The sequence below is a fragment of the Equus przewalskii genome, chromosome 19, assembly GCF_037783145.1.
Source record: "Equus przewalskii isolate Varuska chromosome 19, EquPr2, whole genome shotgun sequence".
NCBI lineage: Eukaryota > Metazoa > Chordata > Mammalia > Perissodactyla > Equidae > Equus > Equus przewalskii.
In genome coordinates this window covers 35,794,619-35,814,312 of record NC_091849.1, presented here as the reverse complement: position 1 = coordinate 35,814,312, position 19,694 = coordinate 35,794,619, and the positions used below count along the sequence as shown (strand labels likewise).

General features: G+C 54.3%; 1 protein-coding gene across 2 annotated transcripts in view; it reads right to left on the bottom strand.

Moving 5' to 3' along the window:
- Positions 1-1,570: 1,570 nt before the first annotated feature.
- Positions 1,571-19,694, bottom strand: part of PPARD (peroxisome proliferator activated receptor delta) — a 73,279-nt gene continuing 55,155 nt past the window's right edge. For both annotated transcript variants that reach the window (XM_070585958.1, XM_070585957.1), the window contains 6 exons: positions 17,843-18,073; positions 7,960-8,114; positions 7,031-7,169; positions 5,532-5,734; positions 4,904-5,354; positions 1,571-3,850 (listed from right to left, as the gene is read on the bottom strand). In XM_070585958.1, coding sequence (XP_070442059.1) covers positions 3,603-3,850; positions 4,904-5,354; positions 5,532-5,734; positions 7,031-7,169; positions 7,960-8,114; positions 17,843-17,972 — 1,326 coding nt within the window. In that variant the 5' untranslated portion in view covers positions 17,973-18,073 and the 3' untranslated portion in view covers positions 1,571-3,602. The remainder of the gene's footprint in view (positions 3,851-4,903; positions 5,355-5,531; positions 5,735-7,030; positions 7,170-7,959; positions 8,115-17,842; positions 18,074-19,694) is intronic.

The window sequence follows — 19,694 nt, the reverse complement described above, 5'->3', positions numbered from 1 at the left end:
GCTACATCTAGCTGTTTGGCATCCTCTGATCTTACCTCGTTAGTGATCGAAAGAGGACTGGCTTTTAACAACTGAGCCACAGTCTTCAACTATTTTTCTCCCACCTGATGGTGGTGTGGGAAAAGATAGGGAGGTGAGAAAAATAAACCAAGCAAACCGGAAGATTCCATCATAAGCAAGACTACCAATTTCAGAGATGCCCCCGATCTAAGCAAGCCGCCTCCTCTTTCCCTCCCATTCCCTTAGGAACGTCGCTCTCCTGTCTGAGAGGAACCATCTGAGACTCGACAGAGTTCGGATTGCTCTGTCTACCTGGCCAGCGAAAGAGAAAACAGGGAGGCAAGTGTCAGATTTGACCACCGCCTTAAGCTGCGAGCCTCAACCTGAGAGAGCTCAGCTGGGGCTGGGGTTTGTACTGTGTGCGAGTTATTTGCTGGCTTTTGGATCCATGTCTACTCTTCCAGGCACTCCTCTACACAGCAAGGGCTGCAAGTCTGCAAACTACATTTCCTAGACTCCCTTACTGTTGTTTTTTCAATGGAAGGTATGGGCAACAGACTGGAAGACAGGAAGAAGGGAGAAGCTGCCCCTCCACCCCCAAACACGGATGGCACTTCTGGCAGGAGCAGCTGCGTCCCAACTCCAGGCTTCTTGCTCAAGTGATGAGGTCCCAGGGGTAGCAGCAGTGGTGGTGGCTGCGAGCACCCTGGCAGCCCCACGTGTACAGTGTGCATGGGCTCTGACTCTATAGGCAAATCGACAGGCGGCGGGCTTTCTGCAGGGTCAGCGGGTATTCCAGGGATGGTGGCCTCTAGATAACACTTTCCCCCCCAGCCCTGGAGCTGAGTGGCTTCCCGGTCACTGATGTCTGGATGACCTGTTTTCCCTCTTTGGATCTTTCAGTCCTTTCAATACTTTCCTAAGAATCCCCTGAGGTAAATGCCCCATCTTGAAATATTTTAGCGGTGGTTGTTCCCCTGGCTAGAAAGCGCTGTAACGTTCCTTGAGCTTGCCTCACACTGCAGCCAGAGGATGGCTGCCGAGGGCTGGGCTTGCCTGGAGACTCTGTGAAGGTGGCACCCCTGCGAGAAGAGAAAACTGGGGCGTTGGCTAAGGAGAGGAAAGCCCTGCTCTCTCGTGAGGGTGGCAAAAAGCTGACAGTGACTGATGGGCTTTGGCTTTGCAAGCCCCCCCACCAGAGAGGGTCACCTCCTCCAGGATCCTTCTGAGGCCCTCCAAGAACCTGCACACCCAACCCCGGTTTGTGCCGTGGCACCACACCTCCTTCCCAGAGTGCGTCCTTTCTCCCCCTCCCACCCTAAATTCCCCTGGCGGGGCAGGAAAGACATCTTCTCAGTGCCCTGCAGCCCTTGCTGATGGAGGAGTGGGAGCAGGGCAGGAGGCGAGGGCATGATGGGAGCTCCCACAGGCCGGAACTCACCCTCCCGGCCAGCACCCTAAAGTCTTGTTTGCCCAACCAAGTTTCCTCCTCTGCACTGGACACGGAGGACGGGGAGGGATCCTGTGAGCGCTCAGGAAAAACACATAAAGAACTGTGTCAGCCTAAATCAACTCTTAAATATTTAATTCCCATTTATTTAAAGTTCTGTCAGTCTGTGTACACTATTTATATTAAAAACACAGGAAGCTGGGGCTCCTAGCAAAAATATACATTTCAGTTTTGGAGACTGTTCAGACACTGAGAAGAGCTGTGTGCTACTCTCGGCGTCAGACCGGGGTGGGGACAGGGGCACACGGCTGGCGGCGGGGGGTGGGGGGGGCGGTGTGTCAGGCACAGCATCTCTTTCTTCACAGCACTGGCCCAAAGGATGCACCCAACCCAAGTCCCTGGTCAGCGAGGGTGGGCGGGGAGAGGGGAGAATCTTGCCAGTAGAGAGTGGTCCTGGGGCAGAGAAGGAAAGGCCCCTCGGGAAGGAGGACCAGACAGGACCCAGGAAGCCTGGGCTCTAACCACACATCTTCCACCGCCATTCTCAGAGACCCCAGCCAGTCTGCTGCCTGGAAAAGCAGCCTGGGCGGGCTCTGCCCTCCTGCTCAGACAAAGCCCTTGCGCTAGGCTTGAGCCCTCCTCCAAGGCAAGTGCACTTCACTTGGGCGGAGAGGGAGGGTAGGGGAACGGGCCAGAGGGGTGGGCTGGGCCTGGCAAGGCCCCTGGTCCCCAGAGGCCACATGACCAGCTGGGCCAAATACAGGGGAAAGAAGGGCAGCAGAATTGCTGGGACAAATGAGTGTCACAATGAGTAGGATCAGTTCACCCCTGGCACCTCCCCCAGTGAGCTGACTCAGCAGGACACCTCTGCCCACCAAGGGATCTGGCACAGCCCTGGGGCAGGTCAGGGCTCTGCCCGTCCACCTGTTGGTCCCTCTGAGTGCCCACCTGTCTGGGGGCGGCTGTGTGTGGAAGCTGCAGGTAAAGTGACCTCAGTGCCTGTGGTGTGTGCTGGAGAGGCAGCTCCATGGAGTGTGTGCGTGCATGTGTCGGGGGCGTGAGCCTCAGCCAGGCTGGAGCCAGTGCCGTGCCTCCCGGCTGGAGAAAGGAGCGTCACATTTGAGGCCAGGCCCTGGCACTGAGTGGGAGCTGCAGTGCTGACACAACGGAGGCAGGACTCGGTGGCTGCTGCAGAGTGGTGGGAAAGCATGATGGGGGCCGACCCCAAGGCCTGGGGTCAGAATTAAGTGTACTGCTGGCTGCCTTCCCTACCAACCTCCACCTCCCTTGAGACTCACTCCTCTCCAATGGGGGATGGGGGCCCCCACCTGGAGGGAACCCTACCTCCTTCCAGGCTGGGGGGTGTCCCCCAGCGGCCAGCGCAGGGGGCGATCAGCAACACTGGCCTGGAATACCAGTGAAAAGAATGAAAGAGCGCTGGGTATCAGTGGGGCGGGGCTGTGCTGCTGGGTGGCGCTGGCTGGGTCAGGGGGCGCCAGCCCCCGAAGGGTGGTGACAGTCTGGGGGAGGCGTCCTGGCCCTCGAGGAGGGACCCAGGGACTAGGTGCTGCTGCAGTCAGCCTAGACCCTGCGTGGCGTCCCCAGGGAGCCGGGCCCAGAGAGCTTAGTGTTTCTTTGGATGACTCGAGTCCCTCACTGTGAAGACAGGAGCAGAAGTGAGGCCCTTACCCTTGCAGGTGACTGTTGGTGCAGAGGGCAGGCCCCACTTCCTCCTGCTCCGGGGAGCAAGGGGGGCAAAAGCAGAGGTCGTGTTCTATGCCGCTGGTGAAATAGTACAAACTGTCTCACAGAAAGAGACAGGGACAGATGTGGGAATGGAGAGAGAGAAAGGGAGGTGAGGGAGGAGGGAAGAGGGAAAAGGAACCTATAGAGACAAAGGAAGAGAATGAGCAGAGACTAGAGAGGAAAGAGGAAGTGAGCAAGAGGGAGACAAAGGAAGGGAAAACGATCAGGAGCGAGAGGCCCTGTGTCTGAGCACACGGGGGCGTGACCCCACTGCTCGGGTGCCGTGCTGAGCGCCCAGGGGCTGGCCAACAGGAAAGTCCCGTGAGTGGCGCCTGTGCCAGCTCTGTCCCCCAGCCCCCGAGTCTCAGTCTCCTGGAGGCCTGCCGGGAGGCCCTGGGCACATCCCTCAGTACATGTCCTTGTAGATCTCCTGGAGCAGGGGGTGCAGCAAGGTCTCGGTCTCAGTCTTCTTGATGCGCTGCATCATCTGGGCGTGCTCGGTGACCAGCTGCCGCAGGTCAGCCATCTTCTGCAGCAGCTTGGGGAAGAGGTACTGGGCGTCGGGGTGGTTGGCCTGCAGGTGGAACTCGAGGGCACGCAGGATGGTGTCCTGGATGGCCTCCACTTGTGGCACGTTCATAAGGCCTGGCCGGTCTGTGGGGACACAGGGAAGACGTGTGGGAGGGAACAGGCACGTGAGGTCTCAGAAGGGCAGGGGAACCCCCCTACGCCCACCTCGCATGGGTGACTTGGCCCAGGGCACCGCAGGCCTCCTTGCTGTGACAGACCCAAGCCCTGCCCTGTCAGTGACGGCCCCACTGACTGCTCTAGTCCCCAGAGCCCTCCTCCTGGCCCGCCTCCTTTGTTTTGTTTTGTTTCTTTCCTGACTAGGCAGGATAGTATTGTAGTTAAGAAACTCACTGCCTGGATTCATTTTTTTTTTTTTTTGAGGAAAATTAGCCCTGAGCTAACATCTGCCACCAATCCTCCTGTTTTTGCTGAGGAAGACTGGCCCTGAGCTCACATCCGTGCCCATCTTCCTCCACTTTATACGGGGGATGCCTGCCACAGCATGGCTTGCCAAGCAGTGGGTAGGTCCGCGCCTGGGATGTGAACTGGCGACAGCCCGGCTGCCGAAGTGGAATGTGCGAACTTAACCGCTGTGCCACCCGGCTGGCCTACTGCCTGGATTCAAATCCTGTCTTTACCACAGACTAGAGATGAGGCTACGTACAGGTCACTCGGCCTCTCTGGACTTCAGTTTCTTCATCTGTAAAACGGGGATAACAGAAGTACCTTCCGCACAGGGTTATTGTGAGGAACAAATGAGTATAATCTCAGAAAAGGTACTAGAACAGTGCCTGGCATGAAGTAAGCTCTATGCCACTGTTAGCATGATTATTATATTTATGGTGTCAGAATTTGAAAACCGCAGGTAAAATACAGAAAATTTCTCCAACACCAGAAACAACCCCCATCAACATGTTGGCGTATTTCCTTTCAGTCTTTTTTCTATCTCAACTCCATCTGTACAAGACGGAGCTGCTCCTGCATGTACACTGAGTGCCTCGCACATTCCACTGCCATCATCATCACATGGACACTGCCCCATGCTGTCCCAGCTTAGGCTGTGCCCCCTGCAGTGAGAGCCCAAGCCCCAGGAGGGCTGGCTATGGGGACCGGCCCACACGCCCCACCCTCACTTACCTCCACACAGAATGATGGCTGCAATGAAGAGGGCCAGGTCACTGTCATCAAGTTCCAGGGCATTGAACTTGATAGCAAACTCGAACTTGGGCTCCAAGATGTCACCAAAGGGCTTTCGGAGGCTGCGTAGGAACTCACGAGTGACAAAACCAGTGCCACTGGCCACCAGCAGCCCATCCTTGTTGATGATGGAAGCCAGCATGGCGAAGATGGCCTCATGCACGCCATACTTGAGAAGGGTCACCTGGTCGTTGAGGAAGAGGTTGCTGAAGCTGGGGATGCTCTTGGCGAACTCGGTGAGCTCACGCACGGTCTCCACCGAGGTGCACTGGCAGCGGTAGAAGACATGCACGCTGATCTCCTTGTAGGGTGGCAGGCCATTCACCAGCTGCTTCCACACCAGGCCTTTCTCTGCCTGCCACAATGTCTCGATGTCGTGGATCACAAAGGGCTGAAAACCAGGCCCCATTAGAGGCCAGGCCTTGGGGGACTCCCGCCCATGTGCTCCCCATACCCTGCCTGTACCATGAACTTAGGGGAGGAAGGAGGCCTGGTTCTCCCAGGAGTCGGGCAGGTGGCAGTGGGGCCCAGAGCCTGGGATGCTGCCAGGCCGAGCAGTAACACTCACCGCCGAGTGGCTGGCCTTGCCGGTGAGGATGCCGCGGGCCTTCTTTTTGGTCATGTTGAAGTTTTTCAGGTAGGCATTGTAGATGTGCTTGGAGAAGGCCTTCAGGTCAGCTACCTGTGGGTTGTGCTGACTCGCCTCACTTGCTGTCAGCCCTGCCACCAGCTTCCTCTTCTCGGCCTCTGGCATCCGGCCAAAGCGGATGGCTGCAGAGGTGGGGGGACAGTCACCGGGGAGCCCAGGCAGGGGCCAGCACCTCTAACCTCCTTGATCCCCAAGGACGGAGACACACTTTTTGAGCCCAGGGTCCTCAAAAGCTCTAGAGCCAGCCAGTCAGAACGTGGGGGAACCCCTCCAGAACAGAAGCTCCAGGAGGACAGGACTCTGTCTTGTTCACAGGGCGCGGCACACCAGGGCCTTAACGCACAGTGACTGACCCCTCTGGCTGGGGGCTGGGGGAGCATGGCAGGCAGGGAGACAGGCTTTGGTGAAAAGGCCCGTGCTTGAGTCCTAGCTTGGCAGCTTACCGGCCGTGTGACTCTGGGAGCCTACTTCACCTTTCTTCTTAAGAAAAATGGGGCTAATACTTAAATCTCACGGGTTGTCAGAACAACTAAATGAGAGTATTCACAAAGTAAGTTCTCAGAAACTGCAGTCATTAGGAACGGAACAAGACACGAATCTGGCTTCTCCGAGGACAAACGAGAATTCAGCCAGCCCTGAGATCTCCTAGGAAATCCTCTCCCCCTCCCAGGGAGTGGGGCGCAGGTAGATACAGACTGAGGGGAGGGATCAAACCCCCAGACCCTATCACCTAGGAAAAGCTGCGACGGAGCACTCAGATCCTGCCACCCTCTAAGATGCAAGACAGTGACAGTTAGGGTGTCTGTGGGTGGAAATGTTTAAACAGGAGGCTCTCCCCTGTCCTCTGGGCATCTAACCTAGAGGGGTAAAGAGGAGGCAGGTGGGGTTTGCAAAATCCTACTTTATGAGGTCTGAAGACGAGACTCTGAGGAGGTCTGGAGCACAGTGCAGGGCAGGCTCTGTCTCCTGGGCATGGCTGGCCTCCAGGAAACTCCCACCTGGCTCCTACCCACCCTTAATAACCAAGAAGGGCTGAGGGGATCCCAGGCCTTGGCAGTGGCTTTTCACATTGTGCCGGGTCATCTGAGACAGGCTTGAGGCTCTGGGAATGGTTTCCAACACCACTGGAGCTGGGGTCAATTCCCAGTTCCCCTCCAGGCCAGAGAGGGTGAGCCTCAGGTACAGACAGGCGGAGATGGCTCCAAGCCTGGGACCCACGATGGACACTGGGCGGTGTGGGGAAGGAAGACTTTAGGCCAGCTTGTGCTGGCTCCAAGACTCAGGATCCAGGCCAGCAAGGTCAACAGCTGACATTTACGCAGTGCTTCCTACGTGCCAGGCACTGATGAGGGCACCCCCTTTCTGGGCTCCCTGAAGCCTGGCCTTCCGGCCGCGTGGGCCACGCCCGGGCGGCTCACCGTTGTGCGACATGCCCAGCGCCAGGCACTTCTGGAAGCGGCAGTACTGGCACTTGTTGCGGTTCTTCTTCTGGATCTTGCAGCTCCGCGCACACTTCTCATATTCCAGCTTCATGCGGATGGTCCGACGGAAGAAGCCCTGAGGAGCAGCGAACAGGTGAGGGAGAGCCACAAGGAGGCGAGAGGCTGAGAGTCCTGCTCTGCCCACTGGGTTGCGCCAGGAGGCCCAATTATGCATAAAAATGTAAAAACTCCTGACATTTGGACGTAATGGGAAATTTTCCCGGAGGGAAGAGGGAGAAGAAGACTAACTCTAAAACTTTTGCAATAATTAAAATGATATATACCGTATTTATTTCAAATGCTTCTTTGTTAGTTTGGTGACAGGAAATTGTATGGTAGCTAACTTGATTTATTCATAAATGTGTCTAGTTCTGGGTATTTTCCAGGTAGTGGTTTAACACAGTACTATGTGAAATTTTGATGGGTGTACCATTAGGAAGAAGAACCCAAAAGCACCACTGGAAAAAGAAATGTAACTTTCCATTTTTTTTTTAAAGAGGCTCCTTCAGGCCTTGAGGCACAGAAAACCCTGACCTCAGGAAGATGGCCCCGCTCAAGACATCATTCTGTCCTGCCGCCCTCTTGAGCCAGGTCCCTAGGGGCTATCAGAAGCCAAGAGAGCCCAGGTGAGTGCCTCTGTTAGCGGGGCAGGTGCCCAGCAGGGAAGCTCTGACAAAGGGACCCCTCCTCTCCACCAGGACCCAGAGCTGAGGCCTGGAATGGGCCCCAGGGCCTGGCTGCCTCCCAGGTGGGGATCGCCCAGAGGGTATTGTCGGGGCCCCGCCCCACACCAGGGAAAGACTGGCAGGTCAACTCACCATATGACCACAGCCTGAAGGCCAGCCAGCACCCCCCATTGCCCATACCTTGCACCCCTCGCATGCGTGAACACCGTAGTGGAAGCCTGATGCCTTGTCCCCACACACGCGGCACTCCATGTTGAGGCTCCCGCACGAGGCCCCGTCACAGCCCATTTGCAGCTGGTCCAGCAGTGACGGTGGCGAGGAGCTCCGAGAGAGGTCTGCACACACACAACACAGGGGTGGCTTCATATTCTGCTGGGCCTGGGGGCCAGGGGAGGTGACTAGAGCCCACAGGGCAGCAAGGTGGCGGGAAGAGCCCATGTTTCTGAATCACATAGCCCTCGGCTCAGCCACTTAAGAGCTATGTGTCTCCGGGGAGTCAACCTTTCTCAGGATCAGTTTCTTCATCTAGAACACAGGGTTAAGGACAGCTCCTCTGGGAGGATGGCAAAAAGTTTCCAAACACTTCCCCCAGACCTGACTCATGGCAGGTGTTCTGGAAACGGCAGCTATTACTATCTGGTGTAAGTCAGAGCCTTCGTGGGCTGAACTCACGGTTGAGGAGGAGGGTGTGGGCGGACGATTGTGTTTTGGGAGGAGGGGAGCAAGAGGAAGAAAGCAGACAGAATCTCTTTAGTCTGTCCTCAGGAAGTGCCTCTCCTGGCATAAGAGGCTCCACTGTGTGGGCCCACATGGGGTTGTGTGAAGTGTGTTCTGCAGAAGTGCAGACATCTGCAGAACCCCTGAGCCCCCCGAAATTCAATTCTTGCATGGACTCCAGAGATGCTGTGAAGGGTCTCTCGAGAAGCTCAAGTTCAATCCCATGAAACTTCTTGAGTAGAAAGAGCACAGGTATCAGTCATGTTGAGTGGGCAGCATACGATTTCCCCAAGTTTTTTCTATTAAAGGTACAGATGTTTGAACTAGCTGTTGAGAGTGTGGGCCATGGCAATGACGTGGGGGTATATGTGCTGTCAGACGACTTAGGAAGAAGCACTGGGAGTCTCTTCTGAATCGCTCCCTTGCACACTCAGAAATTAGCCCTTTCCTTGGAAAGGGGACCTGCACTGAGCCCCAGTCTCCTGACTCACAGCCCAGTGCCAGTTGCATGACCCCATATGCCACCTGTCCTGCCTCTGCCATGCTGACTGCCAATCGGATATTCTCTCCTCTCTTCCCTGATGACTGAGCAACCTCCTCAGGGGCAGGGGCCAAACCCAAACCAGAGGTGCTTAGGGAGCAGCACCTTAGGGAGACCCAAGCCATGCCGATGAGCACAGACTTAACATTTTCCAGGCTGCATTCCTCTCTCTCTACAATACAGAATACAGTCTCTGCAAAAGATCTTGATTACCCTACTATGGAATAACGTCCCCAGACCAAAGCACACTCCACTCCTCCCACACCTCCCACCCCACTCCCCCAGCCCCACCTAGGGCCCTAGGAGTGACAGCAGGAAAGCCTCCAGCCAGACCCCATCCCAGTCACAGAAGGTGGAGGAAAAGCACCAGATCTCAGCAGAGATGACCCAGCAGCCTGCTCCCTTCCTGGGCTGGTGAGGGTAGGGGTGACAGTCCCTGGTTCCTAAAACGGCCTGTCCTGTCCCAGAGCCTTAGCTCCTAACCTTCAGTCAAAGGGATGTAATGGCCCCCTCAGCACACAGACGGGGGACAGTGGGCTCTCTCCACTTCCTGGGCCTGGTGCTGCGGGGGAAGCCTGCAGCCGGAGAGGGCAAAGTGGCTTTGATGTTCTCAGCAGCTTCTGTCACCACCTGACAGTCTGTGTGTGTTTACTCAGTGTTGGGTGGCCCACTAGAATGTAAGGGCCACAGGGCAGGACTCTGTCCACCAGGGCACTGCTGAGGGACGCGGAGCAGGCCCTCAGGGACTCTGTGGAATACGCGGTCCTCAGGCTGCCTGGGCGTCCTGGCCTCAGCACCAACTGGCTGGAGGGGCTGGGCAGGGTCCGCCACTCCTGGAGGCATCATAATAGGGGCAATCGAACTCACATTACCAGTTGTTGGGAGAAAACAAGGTGACACGTAAACACCCTCTGCAGAGACCCGCTCCAAAGCTGGGCAGGGAAGGTTTCCGGCACTTCCTTCTCTGACCTGTGTGGTCTGTGTACATGTTTGCTTTGTGGCTCTTCTTGTAAGCAGAGATGTTTTTGTGGCTTGCATTTGTGCCTCCTCTGCTAGACTCGGAACGTCTCTAAACACGTTCCTTTCGATCTCAAAGCCCACCTCCACCACTGAGTCTTGTTCACAGTGACAATCACCCCGGACTGTTCCCACCTCTTGGAGGTGCCCTCCTCATTCTCCCTCGTGGTCCTGGAGGCTTAGCAGGTGTCTGGGCATTTGGCTGCTGTTGGCACTGCACGTGGCAAAGCTACCCTCTCTTTTGATTCAGCGGACATTTGACGAGCACCTCCTGTGTGCAGGGCAGGACCCAGACCCTACCTTCAATTAAATGAGGTAAGAAAACTAGAGCAACCATCGTGAGCGGCAGCGCCAGCTGAGGGGAGGCAGAGTGGTGCAGGGCTACGAAGGAGCCATCACCCGGGTTTGAGGCTATCAGGGAAAGTGACTGCTCCCCTCTCTGGGCTGAAAGGTGAGGGCTTCGGATGACCTCAAAGTTGGTTTCCAGGTGCTCAGAAACTGCAGACGTGGGGGGTAAGAATGCGACTCAGGAGCCACATGGCCTGAGTTCAAATCAGAGTTCTGGGCTTAAAACTCAGCTCTGCCCTCTGGGCCTCGGTTTCCTCCTCTGTAAAATGGAGACGACAACAGTATCTATCTCAGAGAGTCACAGGGAGAAGCAAAGGAGTTAACAGAGAGAAAGTTCTTGGGACTTGGGAGTGCTGTGTAAATTAGCCACTTAAGTTAGGATGATGCTTATTAGAAGGTCGCAATTCTGTGGCTTTCCAAGCTGTGTGCCCCACACAGGCAGAGACCATGCTCTTCCTTCTTCCAGTTGTTGTCCCTCTTCCTCCACAGCTTCACAGAAGCCCAAACCCAAACTCTGTTTCCGAGGCCCAGAGAGCCCCCAGAACAAGACCTCGCCTCCTTTCGCTAATCCTCGCCTGCTGCTGGCCCTCGGCTCAGGACGTCAGGAGCACCGGGAACCCTGGAAGAAGCCAAGGTGGCCAAGCTCCACTAGCCACCCAGGCAGCAGAGCTCTGGGTTGAGAGGAGAAACCCAGGGCGAGTGTCCCAGAGGTGCCCCAGTCAGGAAGAGATACAGAGCCCTGGGAGAGGTCCTGCCCCCAGCGGTGAACAGGCGTAGGCTGCTGAACTTGGGAGTGGGCAGGGGGGCCTGGCAGTGGCAGGGTAATGGGACAAGGGCACCCTCTGCCTATTTGAGAGGAATAAGAGAACTCAAGAACTGACACAAGCACAGAAAGGAGCTGAGGGGCTGGGTGGGCAGAAATGGACACATCCTACAGGGCTAGGTTTAGTTGTGGAGTGCATATATTGGGGATACTGGAGTGGTGGTAGTTTGGGGGTGGGTTTTCCAAAGACAAAGGTTCTGTCTCTTCCTGACTGACCACCTGGCTTAAGGGTTTATCCTCAAATCACCATCACTTCCTATCCAAAAGTAATGATGGCAGAATTCTAGGGACCCGGTTCTGATGGTCCCACCACCTCCCCCATGACCTCCTGGTGGGATACTGGGGTTCCAAGAGGCCCTCCCCCCAACCCAGAGCCCCGCCTTGGTGCTCCTCAGGCATGCTGGCCGGGAGAGACGCTGGGCTTGCCATCTGATGGCTGTCCGCCTGCAGAGCTGCTCTCCCAGGCCAGCCCAGCACCGTCCTCTCACCCAGCCCCTTCCTCTGCTCTCAGGAAATGCACTTGCTCACCTGACAGCCATCATCTGGGCCCTGAGCCATGTCTCTGAGCTGCCACCTAGCCACACCCTGCCTGACCTCCCAAACATCTCCTGAGGGCCTGCCGCTACCACCCTGCGGAGGGAAGGGGCAAGAATTGGCGTTCACCAGCCCCACTAAGCGCAGAGCACATGTCTTCATGCTTGGTAGTAGCATTTCACATCACCTTGGAAGACAGTAAGTGCCACTATGTAAAGACGAGGAAACGCAGGATGGCTGAGGTTAAGTGCTCTGCCCAAGGTCACCTGTCTAACACCTGGTGGGACTGGGACCTGAACCTAAACATGACTTTCCTGCAAAGGCTGTGAGTTTGTACCAATAAAACCGTTTTTTTTTTTTAAAGATCGGCACCTGAGCTAACAACTGTTGCCAATCTTTTTGTTTTCCTTCTTCCTCTCCCCAAAGCCCCCCAGTACACAGTTGTATATTCTAGTTGTCGGTGCCTCTGGTTGTGGCATGTGGGACATCGCCTCAGCGGCCTGACGAGCGGTGCCATGTCCACGCCTGGTATCTGACCCAGCAAAACCTTGAGCCGCCGAAGCGGAGCATGAGGACTTAACCACTGGGCCACGGGGCCGGCCCCAATAAAACCTCTTTTTCAGTGCATGCCTACTATGCACCAGGCACTCCACTGGACACTTCTCATGTGAACTCAAAACAACCCTTCAAGCAGGTCTTCTTACCCCATTTTATAGGTGAGAAAACTGAGGCTCAGAAGGTTAAACAACATGCGGACAGGCTCTGATGGTTAATTTTTTGCGTTAGCTTGGCCAGGCCATGGTGCCCGTGGTACCCAGTTTTTGTCAAACAAAAGTCTAGAAGTTGGTGTAAAGGTATTTTTTAGATGTGATTAACATTTAAATTGGTACTCTCCACAATGTGAGTAGGCCTCAGCCAATCAGCTGAAACCTTAAGAAAAAAGACCAAAGTCTCCCTAAGGAAGACAGAGTTCTGCCTCCAGGCTGCCTTCGAACTGGAGCCACAACATCAGCTTCCCTGGGTCTCCAGCCTGCTGGCCTGTCCAGCCGAATTTCAACTTGCCAGTCCTCGCAATTGCATGAGCCAACTCTAAAATAACTCTCTCTCTCAACACATCCTATTGGTTCTGTTTCTCTAGAAAAGCCCGACTAATACAGTGGCAGAGTGAGCAGTGTGACATGGAACCATCCAACCCCGGGGACTGAGCTCTCACCCACTGCACTCTACCACTTCCCATATATACCGATCAATAGCTCGTGATTATAATAAATGAGACACGTCACTGTTGAGGGCGACACGAAGCCATCATTCCAATGTTTGGGTTCAGTGTAAACACTAACCCCGTCACCCAGAGAGTAAGGTATTAACTGCACCATCTTAGATGACAAGTTCAGGAAATAAGACACTCCTGACTTTATTCCCGTCCTCTGTGTGTGGTTGAGAGCTCTCCTGAATATCTAGTCTCCATCACTGGAGGGATGCTGTTGGCATAGCTGTGAGGGGGGCCAGGAGGTGCCAGCCCTGCCTATTTGCTGGCAGAACCCCACAGGCAACCAGCTTCTGAAGTCAGAGCCAATTCTGCAGGACTCTGGGGTTGGGTTATCAAGCAGCCTTCTTACTTCTGTTGCCCTGTTCGTCTAGACTGTGGGCTCCTTAGGGTAGGCACGCAGCCTTGTCCTTGGCTAAACGACCTGCCTGGACACCCACCATGTGCTTGCTAGGAGAGAGGAGGCACCAAGGCCAGGAGGAAGGGCACTTTCTCTTCCTCTGACCCCAGCTAAGCCCCTTGACCTCTTTCTCGGTTGCGATGGGGATGTTCATCACTGAAGCAGGAGGCGAAGAGGACAGGAGTGGGGTGTGAACACTGGCTCCAGCTGCCCCTGCTCTCACCTAGCCAGGCAACCCCGTCACGTGAGTTTCCTTGCTGCCGAGAGCTAATGGTGAGACCCGTCCTGAGTGAGGAGGAGCTGGGCGGCAGGTGTTGAGCTCAGGAGAGAGATGCACAGGGTCACTGCAGAACCGCTGGAGGGTCAGAAGACAAGCAAACTCTGCAGCCTTCCTGCTGGTTCAGGGCTCGAGGCTGCACCACAAGCTCGTGGGTCCCTGAGGGGACTCCAGAGGCCAAAGTCACAGACTCATGGGGCGGGGCAAGGAACCAGCAGGTGCTGACACATCCATGGTGTGTCAGATACCACCATTTACTCCTCACCCGGCCGGCCCTGAGGTGGGCAGGATGCAGCGTTTAAAGGTGAAGAGACTGAGACTGGAGAGGTGAAGGCACTGGTGAGGGCCACAGCTGGCAGTGGCAGACCTGGGGCTCCTGTCCTGGTCTGTGTGATCCCCAACACAGCACGAGGCTCTGTCTCCAGAGCCCCTTACCTGCTGGCCTTTTTAAAAATAACAACAATAATAATAATTAATTTATTTTAACCTTGTAAAGAAAAGCAATGCAGTTGCTTTTTAAATTATGAGAGTCCTGCAGGCTTATTGAGAAAAACACATAAGGGCATGCAGCATCTTATGAGAGATCCTCTCCACCCATGATCCTACCCCCTGAGTTAGCCCCACTAGTCTTTATTTTTTTATTTTATTTTTTTTTTGAGGAAGATCAGCGCTGAGCTAACATCTGCCAATCCTCCTCTTTTGGCTGAGGAAGACTGGTCCTGAGCTAACATCCATGCCCATCTTCCTCTACTTTATATGTGGGACGCCTACCACAGCATGGCTTGATGAGTGGTGCCACGTGCACACCCGGGATCCAAACCAGCAAATCCTGGGTCTCCGAAGCAGAACATGTGAACTTAACTGCTGGGCCACCGGGCCAGCCCCAGCTCCACCAGTCTTTTGTGTGTACTCTTCTAGGGCCTTCCATGATACATAAGGATTTTTAAACAATGGGATGCCCAGTTGGTCAGGAACTTACTTCCCTGTCGGTATATACAGACCTACCTTATCCTATTCAATGACTACAGAGCATTCCACAGTATAGCTCTCCCACAGTTTACATAACCAATTTCCCACAGATGGGCGCCTTCCAGGTTTTGCTTTTGTGAACAGTGCTGCAGTAAATAAGTGTGGAAATCTCTGTGCACACTGAGCGAGTATTTACATGGGATACATTCCTGCGGGGAACAGCAGGGCCAAAGGAATGCACACTGAAGTATTGGCCTGTGCTGCTGAGCAGCCCTTCTACCCTGACTGGCTGAGGGCCATGTCCTCACCCTCTGGCCAACACAGCCCTCTCTGCCAATCTGACAGGCTAAATGACATCTCACCGGAAGATACCTTCTTTGATCAGCGAGTAGACTGAAAAACATTTCATATTTTCTGGCCATTTGTATTTGTCCTACTGTGAACTGCCTGTTTCTGCTTTTCTGTTGGGCGGGTTGTTTAGTAGAATTTGTGGGAACTTTCTACACACTATGGCTTTAACACATAGTGATTATGTTAAACAACCCCCTCCTCTTTCAACTACTGAACAAGGAAGTCTTTCTACCTCCACCTTCATCAATTTATTGATAAACAGAATCTATTAAACACCACATCATACACAGGGCTGTAAGGGTGGCTGGGCAATCCCGCCCCAGACATCTCCCCGTGAGTCCTAAATCCCACCCATAAAGCTCCCGGGGACACCATCACCACACCCACCTCACCCTGCCTGTGTGCCCAGGCACCACACTCTGGTCTGCATGTGAACAGCAGTATCACTTGGCAACATGGTCCCTACAAGGGAGTGTAGGAAACCCCAGGACGGGACATTCTCTGCTGGTAACTTCTATGCGCCTGAGCACAGATGCAGGGATAAGGTGGGCTAGGGCAGACAGTGAGGTCGCAAACCCCACAAATCGTGGCCCTCTCTTCCGCTTTCACTCCCCTTGGTGTCCTCAGTGACATCCCTTGCTCATTCTTAGCCCCCAGTGTCTTCCCTCTGCTTCCTAACCCACCTTGCCTGTCTCAAGGTCAGAACAGTATGTGTATTAGCACTGAGTGACAGATCACTCCTGGTTAGCCATTCCTCTCTTTTGAGAAAGGCTTGCTCTCCAAAGCCATCCCTGCTGCCACGCACCCAAGAAGGAGTCGGTTATCCTGGGGGGTGGGGGATACCGTCTCTTGGGCCCTGAAATCACACCAGACCTACTCTGGTCATTCCTGGGTGTCTGGGTGGGATCAGAGGGACTGGATGATGGCTCTCCCTTCACCCTTCCCCACCACGGACCCTGAAGAGGAAGAAGCTCTGCAAATCCAGGGCTTGCTGCGCAGGTCCAAAGCAGTGTGGCTCAAGTTTTTGGGTCTCTCTGCTGCAGGCCCAGGCAGGAGCTTGTCCTACCTCAACAGCCCCCGCGCTGCCTGAACTCTGACACCATCCACCTCCTTCTCCAGAGCCCATCCTTGTGGGCTGGGCCTACTCTTCTGCCCTGAATCACTACCTGTGGCCAGGATCTCCTTCAGCTGAAACCAGCAGCAAGATCAGGATGTCCCCTCCTGGCAGTACATCCTCTCATAATCCTAGTTCACTCCAGGGAAGGGAGCAAGGATCAGCTGGATGTGCTGGCACTTAGGTGGAGGAAGAAGAAAAGAAGGTGGGGGACAGGACAGGGAGCAGGGAAGGGGTGACAGCAGCAGCAGGGAAGGCCAGGGGCTGAGGAACGGATTCTGGGGTGCCCTTGACGGTGGGGACAGCACGATGATGATGAGGAAGATGGGGACAGAATGGTACAAGGTACCAGAGAAAAATGTCTACACTGTTGCTGACAGCAGATAAATAAAGGGGAACCAACAAGCAAGACAAGAGAAGCTCAAAACTGTCTGGCTACATTTCTCCAAAGAAGATATAAGTACGGCCAAGAGACACATGAAAAGATGTTCATCATCCCTAATCATCAGGGAAATGCAAATCAAAACTACACTAAGATATCACCTTACACCCGTTAGATTGGCAAAAATATCCAAAACCAAAAGTGACAAATGTTGGAGAGGTTGTGGAGAAAAAGGAACCCTCATACACTGTTGGTGGGAATGCAAACTGGTGCAGCCACTATGGAAAACAGTATGGAGATTTCTCAAAAAGTTAAAAATAGAAATACCCTATGACCCAGCCATCCCACTACTGGGTATCTATCCTAAGAACCTGAAATCAGCAATCCCAAGAGTCCCCTGCACCCCTATGTTCATTGCAGCACTATTTACAATAGCCAAGACGTGGAACCAACCTAAATGCCCAGAAACTGATGACTGGATAAAGAAGATATGGTACATATACACAATGGAATACTACTCAGCCATAAAAAAGGACCAAATTGTTCCATTTGCGTCAACATGGATGGACCTTGAGGGTATTATGTTAAGCGAAATAAGCCAGACAGAGAAAGACGAACTCTATATGACCCCACTTATAGGTGGAAGTTAACATATAGACATGGAGAACCCATCGGTGGTTACCAGGGAAAAGGGGGCTGGGGGGAGGGCACAAAGGGTGAAGTGGTGTACCCACAACATTACTAACAATAATGTACAACTGAAATCTCACAAGGTTGTAATCTATCATAATCTTAATAAACAAAACAAAACAAACTGTCCAGCTACACAAAAGTGTTATTAATTACAGTCATTCATACTAACTGCTTAGTATTTATGCCTAATTACAATGTAGCTGGTGATGTGTATAATTAGCACCAGATCAACTGAATTCTGTATTCTGAGTGATCATAACAATCCCAGGTACAACTGATCCTTCTAGTGGGCTGTTAATGCAGATTGGTCCTGGATCCCCTGTGGTAGTGGTGATGGGAACAATAATGACAGTGACATGCATTACAAACACTAGCTCATTCAGTTCTCACAGAAGTCCATGTCCGCAGCCCCTAGGATCCCTGTCTGTTTTACAGGAAGAAGTGGTGCAGCTTGCCCAAGGTCCTGCAGCTGACAGGCAACAGAGCAGGGGTGTGAATCTAGGCTGTCTGGCTCCTGTCCTTAACTTCTCTGCTACTCTGTACCTTCAGGACGCTGCTGCAGAGGGCTAGGTTCCCTGTTCTGCCCTGCTGTGCCTCCTCTGCCCGTGTCCCCTGCCCGCCCCTCCTCACCTGCATAGCTGCTGGAAGGAAGCGAGTGCTCTGGTCCCCCATTGAGCTCTGGGGCTCCTTCTGCCTCTGCCACTTCTTCTTTCTCCTCCTCTTCCCGGACCTCAGGGGCTTCCTCCGGTGGCTGCTCCATGGCTGATTTCCCCTCGGCACCACGCCTGCAGGCCCGGTCATAGCTCTGGCATCATCTAGGTCTGAATGCAGATGGACTTCTCCAGGGCAGTTCCCGCCAGCCTGGGGAAAGGGGAAGACAGGAAGAAGTTAGGGGAGGTGCTGAAGAGGTGGAGAGGGTGATGGGAGTGGGGCGTGCTTGAGGGCTACCATCTGGGGGACAGGATGGAGGGAGTCCCCCTGCCCCTTCAGAGCAGGAAGGCCTCATCCCCGCAGCGCTAGCCCATGGTCTCCACTCTTTGCATCTGAAGTCACCTCCCCTCCCACCCTTTGTCCACTTGGCTTCTGCAGCAGGTCTGTGGAGTTGAGAGCAGTCTCCGTGAACCAGATAGGGTGACACACTACACTGCCACCTTTGCCTGCATCCTGTGCTGTGTCCTGCTCTTGAGCCTCCTGAGTCAACAGGAGCCACACAGAACGACCTGAGGGGCTTTTTTAAACCTCTCCAGTCCCCCTGGAGATCCTGCTGTGCATCACACCTCCCAACTCCCAACCTGTCCCCACCAGCGCTCAGGCCCAAGAATCACTGCTCCCCTAAGGCACAAATCTTGAAGGGAGTGGGTCCTATCTTTTCTGTGTTTGGGTGTGGAAAAAAAGACAGGACCCCCTGCCTGGTGGGCTCACAGTTGACAGCAGATCAGCAACTAGATCCTCAAAGGCATAGCCATCAGGCAAGAGGAGAAGCACTCTGTGCTGGAATCTTGCCAAGGGGGGTTACTAGGTGGTGACCCCCTTGTTCACATCACCCAGGAGGAGGCAGTTCCAACCTTTAGCAAGTAAAATATTGTCCACAAATCCCACAGCCAGAGGTGGTAAGGTCACGAGGTGCTATGGGAGATGCCTTGAGAGTGGGATGGATTTTTTTTTGTTTTTTTTTAAAGATTTTTTTTATTTTTTCCTTTTTCTCCCCAAAGCCCCCCGGTACATTGTTGTGTATTCTTCGTTGTGGGTTCTTCTAGTTGTGGCATGTGGGACGCTGCCTCAGCGTGGTCTGATGAGCAGTGCCATGTCCGCGCCCAGGATTCGAACTAACGAAACACTGGGCTGCCCGCAGCGGAGCGGGCGAACTTAACCACTCGGCCACGGGGCCAGCCGAGAGTGGGATGGATTTTGACCAGAGATGGCACGGAACTCGTCTTGGTGATACAGCATGAGAAAAGACGCAAAGGCAGCACGGTGAGGAGTCCTATTGGCTAGGGAGTGGGGTGCTGGAGGAGAGCCGATTTGGAGGGACGGCTGGGAAGGTGAGCTGTGTCCAGGTAGGCGCACTTCAACTGCCCCAGCACTGGGAGTGTGCCTGGACTTTGTCCTGCAGCAGTGCAGGCCTGCGGCAGGAGCAGGAAAGACCCGCTTTAGGGAGATTCAAGGTCTGTGGGACTCCTCTTGGATGCCCACAGGCAGCTCCAACTCAACCTATCCACACAAAACCCACCATCTTCCCTCAAACCCGCCTTTCCTCTGGCAATCCCTACTGTAGTGACCCACACGGCCATCCATCTGCTTATCAAAGCCAAATGGCAGGAGTCAACTGAGACTCCTCCCTCCCTTTCACCCTGCTCTACGCTTGCAAACTCAGCTGCATGCTGGAATCACTGGGGAGTTTTTAAAAATATGGATGTCTGGGCCCATCCCCAGAGATGCTCATTTGACTGGTTTGGGGAGCAGCTTGGGCATTGGGATCTTT